General features: G+C 40.2%; 1 protein-coding gene across 1 annotated transcript in view; it reads left to right on the forward strand.

Annotated features, from left to right (window-relative positions):
* LOC139709947 (uncharacterized) overlaps window positions 1-14,416 on the forward strand; it is a 41,235-nt gene that overhangs the window by 9,225 nt on the left and 17,594 nt on the right. The window contains exons 3-4 of the mRNA XM_071621898.1: window positions 8,840-9,060; window positions 13,899-14,249. Coding sequence (XP_071477999.1) covers window positions 8,840-9,060; window positions 13,899-14,249 — 572 coding nt within the window. The remainder of the gene's footprint in view (window positions 1-8,839; window positions 9,061-13,898; window positions 14,250-14,416) is intronic.

Consider the following 14,416-nt stretch of genomic DNA (forward strand, 5'->3'; position numbering starts at 1 on the left):
CTATACAGGCAAAGTTGTTTAAAGCAAGAAGTAGCATTGTAATATGAAATTTTGTTGCAACTTTTAGCTACTGAAATATGAGCCTCTTTGTATGTCATCATCCTTGTTCAGTGTATTAAATGTTTTGGGTTCATCAGAGTATTGGTTTATCCGCTCAAGGACCACAGTAAATTCCACAAATCTATGCCTCAGCGATTTATGAACCGTACGTTACTACATTATACAAGTAATGTGAAATCATAAGAATTGATTTAACTGCCCTTTAATGCTACCGGTGTAGTGGTATTTTAAAAATATCAGGAAGATTTGCTATTCCTGCTCTTAGGAAAATAGACGATTACCAATCAGTGGGAGATTTAGAGTGAATAAGCTTTGAACGTTAGTGGGTGGAAAGCTATGATCTCTGAAGGATATCAATACAAATGTACCAAGACTTTAATAGCGACCGTTGAACTCCACATGTATGCCATGGTTGGGATGACTTCAGGAAAGGGAATGGATGAAGTCAAACAGGCAGAACATGAATTCTTATGAAAAATTTGACTAGAAATGTTTGGTGTTTCAAATACTTGAAAATATTCAAGTTTCTTGTGTTCTTTGTGGAAAGAGTGATTGACATTTGTCACCTCCAAAGGTGTCATCTTCTGACAACTTTGCCATTGGATTGATATAAAGTGTGCTTAAAAAGAGTAATTTAAGTACCACATTTGTCTTGTCACTGGTCAGTAATTAGTCACATTCAGTTTTCACTCGGAGTTCTAGTCATTAACTGATAATTACACCCACCAGAGCTGTAGTTTGATTTTGTGCATTGATGTAGATGTTAAACTGTTTTCTGTTTTCTTTTGGTAATTCCAGTTGATATTAAAAAAAAGTATCTGAGATTTTTGTGAGGGAAAAATGGGAATCGTGTCTGGGGATGATGTCGCTGCCTCATTTCATTTGCTTAAATGCAGATTGTGACCAATATTACCATTTCTAGAAAAGAAAAAATAGAATACAAGGTCAGCTAAACTTTCATCATCTTGTACTGTCAGGCTTTGGTTTTATCTCCTGCAAGTCAAAAGAATTCAAAGAGGGTGTTATTGAGTAAATTGCAGTGTATGAGTGACAATAACAAATTGAATATTGCAAAAGTCAAATGCATATTGAGCATATGAGCACATGTTTACATTTTTATAAAATGCAATGGGTTTTAAATGCTCTGCAAGATTCCTCCTCCCCTCCCCCTTTCCGTACCCTCGAATGACTTGAGGATGTAAAGGATGCTGCCACCTTTGGAGTAGTCAGGCCGGGTAGCGTGGGATGAGCGTCGTCGAAAGAGAAAGTGAAATGGAGATTGTGGATTAGAAAGGAGATAGAATAGCAGGAGGGAATGACTCACCTCCGCAAATATTTTGGACCCCCCCCCCCCCCCAAATCCTACGCCCAGTTCAGTTCATCCCGTACGAATGCATTCTGCAATGTAGCTTGGCATGATAACTCTTTGTCAGGCTGAAAGGATAGTTATGTTCAGGAGGCCTGTTTTAGTAATCATGATGTTTTCAAATTCATGGATACAGTGTACTCCTCCCCCTCTCCCATTATTCCCCCAGGAGGAACAAGTCACAAGCTATTCATGTGTTCATCTGTCCCTACTGTCAAAAAGTTGATTTCAGTCCAGTTTGCATGCATTTAGATGTTGATATGTCAGGCAAAGCTTCAATCTTCATGCATCAGGTTCACTTCCTGGTTGAGTGGAACTGCCTCTGCTACAGTACAACTTGTACATTGGAGGTAGTGCATGAAATACAAAGTAGACCAGTTCTGTATTACATATGGGTATTCAGATTTTATGCATGCTTTGTTCTAAAAAGTTGCCCTTAACAACAGCAAAACTTGCCGAAGGTTTGCCCGACCTAGCAACAACTAAGCGAATTCTTCCCTTTAGAAGGAGCTTACTGGGAGGGAGCAGGTTTAATGAAATGCTTTGTGACTTGGCTGTTGGAAAAAAAAAATCATACATTGTGATTGATACAGAAACAGTCTATTTTATAACTTGGTCTGTTTATGAAGAGAACATTTTGTAGTAAGGTTTGTTGTAAGCATTGTGTAGTACAGAAGCAGAATCCAGAGTAGATAAATGATAAGGCAACCTTGTACATGTAGTTTGGGTGATAATGGGGTCTTTGATTGTTGGCTGTTTAATCTTTTGTATGGATTATATAGCAAGTCTTTTTAGAGACTCCAACTCTCCCGTTTTCGACAGGAGATCTCCCGCCGAAAACCCATTTTTGCAAAATCTCCCGTTCTCCCGCTTATGATTTAATTTCTTGCGCCTTGGCTCTGTGTCTCCCGTTGGAAAGGCTTTCTTACTTATTGCTATCGTATGTTGAAAAAAATAAGCCTTAAAAGCACCAGAGAGCATCTAGAACCCTGGGAATTTCACGCTTCGTACACATCAACTTGGAATCTCCCATTTGCTAGGGGTTTCAGGCGGGAGAATCTCCAGATCAGAAGGTGCTTTTGGTTGGAGTCTCTGTCTTTTTCGTTTTCTTGAAGTTTAAAGTTTTTCCCCTGCCCCCACTCCCCACATCTTTTACGAAGTATACCACTACAAAACTGTTCCTGGCATTGAATTCACCATGTGAACTTCACCATGTGAACATGCTGTTCTTCTTCCTTTGAATCGTTGTACATAGTCTTTATTCAGGACTTGACATAAATGTCCAAGTGGACTAGGACCACTAAGTATTGATGTTGGGCCACCAAATTTCCAAAAAGGCTATCTTTTGGTGGCCCAATTTGGCAGCTGAAATTCAAAATAAACTTTTATATTTCCTCTTATTTTGGACCACTGCATTTCTTTTTCGGGCCGCCAGAATTTCTCATTCCAAAATTTTAGTGGCCTCCTCCAGAGAAAAAAGGTTAGTGTTGTCCCCTGTCTATTGCTTGCAGTGGACCACACTGTGTTCTATGGTAATTTCATATATCCATGTACAACTGCATATGTCACAGTGCCGCAGAATGCAGCCTCTATAGGCTAAGAGACTGCATGTATAAAAAAGAAAGAAAAAAGTAATGATTAACAGACTGCATGTATTAAAAAAAGAAAGATATGATTTGATATCAGTTGCATATCTATGGGATGTTGAGATCTGTTCGTGATCATATGGCATCAGTGGTAGAACTACTTTTGGTTCTTATCACAGTTCTCGAAAGTCATGTTAATGGCATATGGCTTAAAGGGGATGCCTCCCCAAAAAACATGAATTTAGGGAATGCATGAATATGAGCAAAAACCTCAGTGAAAGGGATTCATTCCATATGCCACATGCTCTGATTGTGTAGTCAGATAGTAGGCCTATACTTCAATTTTATAATATCTGAAGTTAAAATCGATCAAGCTGTTGATTTCAGTTGTCAAACTTCTCTGAATCAACTTTCAAGGATCAAGAAGCAAAAAATAAATGAATAAATAAATGAATAGATAAATAGATAAATAAATAAATAAATAAATATATATAAATAAAATTATGTGAGTACTTACGCCATACATGGCATTTCAGGGGTCGCACTTAGCTTTTTTTTTTTTAACTAGCCAGGCGGACTACTTAGAATCAATTTTGACACTGAAGCAATATTTTGGCCAGCCAGACGGACTAGTAACTTCAGAATTTTATGATTTTTAGCTAGTCCGACATGATTTCAGGTGGCCAATGGCCAGCGGACCATCGCTAATTTCGAACCCTGCATTTAAATCTTTAGTTGCCTGGACACAAATGCCACTGAATCGAATAGGGTGCTCTAAACTTTAGACCTTATTTTTACTGCGACAAAAATGTTGAGCCTCCGTGAACCATTTCAAAAACCCTTTCAAAATCAGATCGCTTGTCTGTTTACACTGCTCTGACTGCCCACTCAGATTTTGCCCTAGCAGGCCTTAGATTAACTGGCTTAGTTCTCACAATAACCAGGTTCCCCTCTGATAAACGGTATGATTTTGCTACCATGTTTGCTCAAGTAACAGGTACCAAGTTTTTTTAACAGACCTGGAAAATGTGATGAGCGCAGAAACGTGCACATTGTGCAATGTTTATCGGCTGTCATTTGTTTCCTCTAGAGGGTGATGACCTGCACTGATTACTGTATACGCCAAATATTTTGCGAGGTTTTTATTTTCGCGAATTTCACGAGTCAGGTGCTATTCACCAAAATTAAAGACATGTGAAGATATTGACTCTGATCCCGATGTGAATGTGACGTACGCGTGTACTCTTCTCCGTTCAGTACAGGACTCCACGATCGCGAATTTAACCACTCGCGAGATCGTCGGGAATTCACGATTTGCAAAAATTTAGACTTGTGAAATATATGGCGTATACAGTATCTACTGGGTTACCTCCCCCCCCCCAAAAAAAAAAAAGGAAAAATAATAAAAAAAAAAAAAAAAAAAAAAAAAACAGTCTCTTCTCGAAACATGTAACATGTACTGCAGCCAAGCCTGTACTGGGAACAGGAGTCTCTGAAACCACTCCTTGTACATTGAGGTTGGATTGGATATTTGCCTGTTGAAGACAAGTCCCGAGTACCGGGGTATACTTGGGCAGGTGTCTATAGGAAATGCGTGTTGTAGCAAAATCAGCCCATCTTCAACGGGATAAGATTGCCTTTGCCGTATTCTGTCTGTTTCTACTGCAAGCTATCAAAAGGCTACTTGAGCCGTAGCGAGGAGGCTACAGAAACCGACTTTTGCTTCTAGAGTACAAATGGCGTATGTGAGAAGCAGATTAGGGATTGAACAGAGGACAGGGCACTCTGAACAGGAATTCAAACTTCTCATTTATCTGTCACCATTATACGAAGAATAGGAAATTTGCTTACACTGCAAAGGAGGGAGATAAATACTTTTTGGCATGGTAGAATGGTGGTATTCACATGTGACACCTCCTTGACAGGAAACATTGTATGGATCCTGTCAAGAGTCCATGAGAAGATCCCCCCCCCCCCCCAACCAGCGGATGGTTAAAAGGGATCGTATAGTTTTGGTTATTAGTTGGGGATTCAGGTTTGAACTTTTAGCGAGATAATTATAAACCACTTTAATATATGAAAAATTAAATAGCATACAATTCTGTGAGGAGTTCAAAGTTTATTTGATGAAAATTTGGTTTGAAATTGCTGAGATATCCAAAAACAAGCATTTATAACAAAGTGATCTTGATAAAAGGTTGGTCCCACGTTTTATTAGGACCATTTTGTTTTTGGATGTCCCAGCCATTTCATAACCGATTTTTATCAAATAAACTTTAATTCCTCTCAGAATGTTAATATTTCATCTATGCAACACTTTAGTGGGTTCTGATTATCTGGCAACAAGTTAAAATCTGAATCCCCATCTCAACCAAAACTATACCATCCCTTTAAAGTGCAAAGTTCTGTGTTCACTTTCAGGTTGACATTGGGAAGTGGAGTCGAATCAGTTATACAGGATTGCAGCAGTTGCAACAATATTGTACATAAAAAAAAGAGACATTTGTGGATTTATGAATGTATTCATAACCTTGTGTGTTCGTATAAAGTGATGCCTTGCACAAATCTCATTCTGCGCAAAGTTGATGATGTGAGGACTTCAGGATTGCCTCACAAATTTCCCATAGATCTGTGCACAAATTTCCACTAGATTCGTGATTTAAAAATTGCCGTCTCATGAATAATAGACTTGGTAGGAGTACAGTGTATACTGTGAGCAATGATGGCTCTTTTTACCGTGTACATGGGGAGTTGCACAGTTTAATGGAGTAAACATACACTATAGTTTCACATCAGTGCAGGTGCTGGAGTCAAATAGTCAATTAGAGTAATTGGCTTGAATTAATTGTTTCCTTGGTAAAAGTAAGTATACAGTTTGGTTTAGCATATGATACTTGTAGCCTAAGGGGGAGGTGATTGTAGTTTCTGATTAATTCTTCAGTGGGTTGAGCTGTTCCTCATAACTCAGTGTAATCAGGATTTAGCGACTTTGACTTAATCTAACAAGCTACCCCACCATCATTTCCACTTATCACATTGAGAACAAGATTTCTTTACCAGTAAATTGCACTTCGCGCATTCTGTGTTTTGTCATATGACCTGATGAAGATGATATTTATTTGAATAAAATAAATGTACACTGTAGATCACACTTGAGGTCAAAAGTCATTGGAGGTCACTTATGTTCAGACGACAAACCCTAACCTCGAGGTTAAAGCTCTTGCCCCCTAACTACGACATGTGTCCACACAACGAATCTTAACCTCGAGGTTACGAAATCTCGAGATCAAATTCCTGCCCCTTTGAGTGCATTAATTTTTGTGTCCACACAGTGCTTAACTACGAGTGGGGACCCCCCGCGGCTCGTGGTTAGAGTGCTAACCATAAGATTTCTCATGGCTCTTAACATCAGCAAACCTCGAGGTTAGCTATTAAACTACGAGTGCGTCTTCACGGTCCCTATTAACTACAAGCTCTAACCTCGAGGTTACGGCTTGCCGTCTGAACGTAACTACTGAGTCTTCACCCAATGCTCTTACGACAAATAAAAAAATTTACAGCTGATGCTTATAGCTTTCAAACAAACCTCTTTTCACTTCCTGGTTCCATTCATCAATTTCACATTTCACAGAATGTGCTTTCCCAGGTTGCCTTTTAAGTGGGAAACACACAAATTTGTCATTTTCCTTGTGTCAGGCTCATAATATGTTCAATTGTACCAGGATATGCCAGGGGGCGTGGCGGGTCACTTTGTGTGTATTCTGAGAAGAACATTAAACTGGTTCCTCTGATAAGAAAGAAGATACATGTACTTACAGTGTGTCCAAGAGACATTAGGCATCATCTAGAGTCGGTAAACATAAAGCACAGTGTCTATTGTTGCATTGTCTGTGCTTTTCTTTTTTTTTTCTTCTTCTTATTTTCATGCCTCTGTAGCATGGGTGTTGCAGGGATTTTTATATTGGGGTTAGCTGTTGTTCATCAGTCTTCGTCTCGTTTTTTTTTTTGGGGGGGGATGGATATCATGCCGTTCAGATTATGGTTGTGCATATATTGCATACTATGTACATTGTACTATGTGGCTATTTACAAAAATGTTCACATGAGTAAACATGAAAATGTCATTGTTTATGATCAGATTTTATCTGACCATAATAGTTTTGTGTTTGAAATTAGGTTTGAACTTTTGGATATATTGTTAGACAGTACTATTAGTTGACTATTTCTGCTGGAAGGTTTGAGAGTACTTAACATGACAATCCTTGCACAAGCCATGCGATAGTGCCAAAATATGTGATGTAATTTCACTAGCCATCTGCAGAAATGGCGGGGATGATAACCTGAAGAGAGTTTAGTTATTTATGATCATTGAGGTCAGGGATATGTCAAATTGATCTTTGCATATTATATAAAAAAACTGATTATGCATTAGTCTAATGTAGTACACTTCCTTTGCCATTCTATAGAATAATAACAACAGAGTATCAGAAAACTATACCATGTACTGTAGAGATTATTCAGCCCTTATTCACATCATAAGAACTAAAATACACTACAAATTTTCTTGTTTGTTCTATTTTTTTTTTTTTTTTGGGGGGGGGGGGGGTTAGATTGCAATCTGGGAAGGAGCATTTTTTTTTTTGCCTGTGGTTTGCCTGTATGTTATAATGTACACAGGCCTCGAATTAACCGACGGCCACCGACGGCCATGGCCGTCGGTGCCCCTCTCGTTGGCCGCACTGCCTTTTGTTTTTTGATCAAAGTTATGGCCAAAAAAAATGTGCCCTTTTCCTTGGGGCCGTGGTGCCCTTTTAGAATGAAAGTTATTATTTATGACGTATAATATGCCCTTTCTCAAAGTCTACACTTTAATAAGCTTGAACAACTTTCCTGATCTCAAATATCATACCTTCAGTTCACTCGCGTCCCAATATATCCGATTCAAACTCAAAGTATCTTTCCGCGATACGAGACGACGTGTATGTACATGTACGCCCGACCGGCTTTTACCGTCCCGACTGCCTCCGCAGCGCAGCGGCCATAGAGTTACTAGGCTAGGCAGCGCATATTCAGATAGAGTAGTAAAGAGTGAACACCAAGTTCACCAAGAAAAAAGAAAAATCCCACGATGCCAAGGTGCCAGACTGGGGAATGGGGAGGGGTGGAGAGAGAGAGACCAATCAACAGAAGAAACCGCACACGCGCGCGCAAATTCCTTCGCCTTGTGGTTTTGTCAGCCAGCTGTCGGAATGTGCTTTGAAGTTACATGGCAGCCTGGCCTGACTGGCCTGAAAGGGTGTCGAGTTTCAATCAATACCTACTGTTGTTTTATTCATGTTTTCAAAAATGCTGTTTCACCTAGGATAGAAACGCGGAAATCGGGAATGTGTTACAGCCGTAGGGAAGAGGTTTTTGTTGTGCGTTGCACTTTGTGTGTGTGTGTGTGTGTGTGTGTGTGTGTGTGTGTGTTTGTTTGTTTTTCTCGGTTTTTTTCTTCTTTCTTTTTTTCATAAACACCCAACATATGCCCTTTCCAATGTGGCCTTGGTGCCCCTCTGACTGACCTAAGTGCCCTGGCCGCTTGGAAAAAGTGCCCTTTTCTAAATGGCCTTGCCCCTCCAAAATCCTATTTCGAGGCCTGATGTACAGTTATTAATCACATGCGCCTTGTGTGAAGTACGGAAGCAAATGACACTTTATACCAGATAATTGGAAAATAGGCCTTCTTTATGAAAATACTGTCACTTTAATATGAGCTTTAGTATTAATCAGTCTTTCTCATTCTGCTTCTTCATATTTTTTTTTAAATCCTCAATCCATCTCTCAGGTGAAGGGTGGATCACTCCGATCTCCAAGAAGGAGCGTAAGCAGAACAAGCAGAATGCCGTGCAGAAGGACGGCGGCAACCAGAGCTCCAGCAGCAGACTCTCCCCTAGGTCTGCAAAGGTGACTGGGACGGGTGATGCAGGCGTGCACAGGGCCCGACCTGCAGCTGCCGCTGAGCAAACTCCTGTGGCGGAGTCTACGAAGGCGGCCGAGCCAGCCGTCGTCGCTTCTAAAGCTCACAATCAGAGTGCGGAGTCCGGCGGGAAAGCTGCCGAATCCAAGAAGGCGCGGGAGGATGTGAGCGAGGTACACCGTACTAAAAACAGCTTTTAAACCATTGTTTACCATTGGGAGCAGTGATTAAAAACATGTTCGAGTTATCACATTTGATGCATATGTATAGTTCAGTTTAATATCACAAAACATCCTACTATATAAAAATTTGGCAATAAAGCCACAAATATAAAGGAGATAATCACTAATTTTCTAAATAAACCATAACATAGACAGTTTATTCTAGAAACAATTTTAATGAAACTATTGTTCACATTTTTTATATTCAACAATACTTAATGATTATACTGATTAACACTTTTACATGGAGCCACAACTCTCATTTTAAAACTAATTTGAAGCACTAAAGCTGTTTTTGTTTGTTTGTTTTTTTCATCTGCAAATGGTAAATAGTGGCTTAAAGCCTCATTCAGTCATACGGACACTGCAAACATTTTTGACGGCTTTCGTGCAGCAAAACGTCAGATTGCAATTTATAAGAATGAAACTCTATTTATACACACTTGAACACATGACGGACAGTTAAAAGTACAGGAGAAGTCACATATTTCCCACACTCAGATTTGACGTTGTTTTCTGCTTGAATCAGGTGTTGATGGTAACAATTGTGCTGTATCGTATATGCGGCAAGGTCAGTCATATTGGTATGTAGAGGTCCTGAAAAGGCCACTTTGGATATACAAATTGTATGACCTCACTGTCGCTCCCTAGAATCAGCAAATGTGTTTGGCTGTTCTAAGAAAGTGCTGTATTGTTTCTCCATAAGTTACGTTCACAAGCAGTTGCCAAACTTGAAGTTTAGGTCGAAAACGTGACTGTCAATGATTAGCTCTACTCGTGAATTCACAACGCGGGTTCATACGCACACCTAAACTTTAAGTTAAACTTACGAGCAAATCCCACTCGATGATTACACTGGAAGTGCAGAGTCTTTGCGAGATGACCTTATGCCCATATGGAATAGCGCAGCGGGAGGTTGACCCGGATGCGAACAAAAAGCAAGGTTCATGCTAACTCACAAGCTCATCAATTATTGTGTCCACACGGAGTGAAACTACAAGTGGGGACCCCCTCGTGGCTCGTGGAGAGCGCGTAAACCCTAAGATGTCTCATGGTTCTAATCATTGACTAAACTTTAAGATTGCTAACTTTCGAGTGCGTCCACATGGTGCTAAACTACGAGCTAATCACTGAGAGTTAAGTTTTTGACTGAACTTTAAAGTTTAGGAACAGCGTGTGAACCTAACTATTTTCACTCTTAGCTTGATAACACATCATTTTCTTGCCATCAAGGTCAATAGATTTTTGTCTTTCCATGTGCCTTTTTATCGCATAGATTGTATGGGTAATGTACAGAAGTAATGGCATATCAGTTGTGCACATTTGAAAGTAAAACTTGAGGAATTTCTGTGAAATCAGTTTGTGGTCATGTCCCTTCAGACGTAAGTGATCGCCACTTGTGAGTACAGTGTATCCCTGGAAGTCTGTGACGCATGCATGATATTTTATAAACTAGGACGTGCAGACCGAGTGATTGATGGAGGAAATGCTGTGAAGTGGATTTTCTTTCGTTAGCATTTTGACGGACAATGAACTATTTGTTTTGCCCCGATTGAAGTCCGCTGGAATGGACACTCAAATACAATCGATTATCAGGGGAAATTAGTACAGGGATCCTTCCTCGAGGCATGGGAGTATATGCATAGGCGTGATTGAATGTGTGCATGTACATTTCAAATTGCTTTCATGCGCCAACACAAGGTGTAAACTGAGAAGCAAGCAAGCCTCAGCACTGAGCGGAACTTGATATGTGTCCGGAGATTCTGCGGTGTGTGTAGAATGAAAAGACACTTCAGAAATATTTTGCTTGGATGCTGTCCACGTTGAAATGAAAACAGTTTGGCTTGCACCGATGCTCAGTTTTTACGAAGGGACTCGGCTATCGTATTAAGCAGAATCCGGTTTTATTCACGGCTTTGAGCTTGGATATCATGTTGTGTTTCTGTCGACATAGTCTATATATGTGTGTTTGTGTGCATGTGTGTGTTGGGGGGGGGGGTTGGTGATGCAGGAGGCACAAAACATTTGTTCTTTTGCATTTTCATCTCCCCAAGTTGGGTGGCACATAAATTTGAAGTGCATTTTCAATGCCTAAACATGTACATAATTGCATGATAATGAAAAAGGTCAAAGCAAGGGGGGGGGGGGGGTTCCCTGGAGGCTTGTCAAACTCGGCTCTTATTGGTATCTATACATTTATGCCAACTACTACTCATAATGCAGTCATATTATATGACAGATCCATTTCTGTTGACATTGTTTGCTATCATTTGGTTGGAGAGGGAAACGTCCAAGTGTCGTGAAGTACAATTGTACAGTATTAAAATGCATTTGCCTCATGATAGCTGCGCAGTGATTCCAAGTGATGCAGACCCAAAGCAAATGCTGCTATCAGTATGCAATTCTCTTCATTGAACTGTCACTAAGATTTTTATGCCTCCGCCACGAAGTGGTGCCGGAGGCATTATGTTTTCGGGTTTTCCGTCCGTCCGTACGTCCGTACGTACGACCGTCCGCTTTCGTTTACACGATAACTTGAGTAATATTTACTGGAATTTTACCAAACTTGGTCCAAGTATGAAGTATGATGGGGCAATTATTTGATTAGATTTGGGGTGAAATCGGCTAAAGGTCAAAGGTCAAGGTCAAATCATGAAATTGTATCCGTTTACGTGATAACTCAAGACTGGATAGAGCAAATTTCACCAAACTTTGTTGGAGGATGATGTATGATGGGACAATTGATTAGTTTTTCAGTGAAATCGGACAGAGGTTAAAGGTCAAAGATCAAGGTCAAATCCTAAAATTTATCTGTTTACGTGATAACTCAAAACTGGATGAAGCAGCTTTCACCAAACCTGGTCCAAGGATGATGTATGATGGGACAATTAGTTGAGTAGATTTTAGTGACATTGGCAAGAGGTCAAAGGTCAAAAGGTCAAGGTCAAATGCTACAAATGTTGCAATTTCCCCCATATCTATGCAGTGCCCAAAGGTATTTTCTTGAAACTTGGTGTAGACATGTACTACTGCGTAAAGATTCTCCAGAGAGAGTTTCATGTCATAAGGTCAAAGGTCAAAAGGTCAAAGGTTAGATGAAAATGTTGCAATATCACTTTTCTCGCAAATGGTTCAATGTATCTTCGTGGAACTTGGTACATATGCATGTACTGACTGGCAGGGATTATCTAGGGAATTTAGGGGTCATGGGTCAATAGTCAGGGTCAAAGGTCAAGGTCAACTCCTCAAAATGTTACTATTTCCCTCATATACTAGTATATGCAATGCTTGCATTATTAGCTTCAAAACTTAATACATGCATTACGTAATGGAGATTCTCCGGGAAATTTCGAGCCAGAAGGTCAAAGGTCAAAGGTTAAGGGTCAAAGGCCAGGTTTCAATGCCCTCCCCCCCAAAAAAAATAAAAAAAATAAAAATCTATATTGTACCGTCATTACACTCTTTCTTCATACCTTGGAAATTACTCATTGCATATACTTATAAAAAGGTCCGTCAGAGTTCAAGTAAAAATTCTCAATTCCCCAGATATGAGTACCTGCACTCTTAGAAAATTATAACAAACCCACAAGACATTTCTGACAAACCTGTCATTTCAATATTTTGCCAGTTATGTGAAACTGTCATGGATCACACATCGTGAAACATTGTACTATACGCCTATTTGGAGAATCATGCATTATGGCGGAGGCATCAGTCGCCATAGCAACATTTTTTTTTTTTTTTTTTTAAGGTCAGCCACTTTTCAGCTGTCTTTATACAATCTTTTCTAGGGGATGAGCTTCTGCTGTATTCAACTGCTTTTTAACATTTTTTGGAAGGCTAGCTACTGATGTATTCTGCTATCCTTAAGATCTTTCCTAGAAAGGCAGCTACTGCTATTTTCATCTATCTTTATGCTCTTTTATGAGAGGTTAGACCAAACCGGCATGACAATGAAAGCTATCACACAAAGGTCCATCAGAGAAATGAGCTCTCGTTGCTTTTGTGCCATGGTCGGTTGATGTAACTTCCAAACTTTGTCTGATCTGCGTTAAACACTATGAGTCATGAGTAACAATCAAATTAATCCAAGGTATGATATGAAAAGTAGAGGTTTTCTGTTGCTACATTTGTTCAAGCTGGGTGCTGCTGTGCTATACTTTATATCTTGGTATTGTAGCGTCCTGTTGTCATGTCTACACGTACTCTTTGATAGCTGATCCTGCCGATTGAATCAGAGTGCTGCTACACTTCTTAAATCCTTCACTGCCATTCCTGGTTATTGCCATGTTGCTTAAATACTGATACATTCTGTTTTGCCTCCTCCAAAAAGGACCTGGTGAAGAATTTTAGACTTCTTAAGTAGAAATGTGACATTCAGGACTTGCAATACTTTGTACAAGGTTGTTCAAAAGTACGGTATAACCGAATTCTTGACTTGCGTTTAATCAAATGTTTTGATTTTTGCATGCCCTGTTTGGTACAGCTATACCCTGAACATTGACCTACATATCGTTGAAGAATTTAACATCTTTCATCTTGATTTCCACTTACATGTATCTGGAAATGAAGGCCCATTACTACATCATCTCAAGAGATTGAAAGTTTAGAACAGTTTATTAGTACTCTGTTGATTACAATGTGCGTGAAGAAGATGATTAATGCCATAACGAATGCTGTACTTGCAATTTCAGAAAGTGGAGCAGGCAGCCGTCGAAGAGACGAAGGCCGAGAAGCAAGATGCCAAGAAGTCAACCGAGACGCCGGCACCTTCCTCCCCTCCTGCCGCCGTGGAGTCTCCCTCCACCACCAGCAAGAGCTCCAGGAAGAAGAAGAAAGCTGCTGCGGCTGCCGCAGCCATCGCTGAGCTCGCCGCAGAGACGGCTGCGGAACCGGAGGTGGCCATAGCCGACCCACAGGAGCCACCGAGCGAGAGCCAGGCGGAACCGGCCAAGGATGCTGCGGCACCGCCAGCGGAAGTCGAGGCGAAGGCAGAGGACGCTGAAGAAGAATTCACGGTGACGAAGTCCAAGAAGAGCAAGAAGAAGAAAGGAAAGGTATGGACTGAAAACTCCTACGAACTGAACTCACATTTGCATGTGAAACCTCATTGTAAGGTAGTGCACAAACAAATTTGCATTGCAAATTTGAAGACCATGGTTCTGTTTCATATTACATTAAAATATTTACATAAATCTCAGAATAGCCAAAGTAGCTCATATGT

Source organism: Diadema antillarum, unplaced genomic scaffold (assembly GCF_040938485.1).
Source record: "Diadema antillarum isolate AM-2024a unplaced genomic scaffold, OU_Dant_1.0 seq00001482_RagTag, whole genome shotgun sequence".
Taxonomy (NCBI): Eukaryota; Metazoa; Echinodermata; class Echinoidea; order Diadematoida; family Diadematidae; genus Diadema; species Diadema antillarum.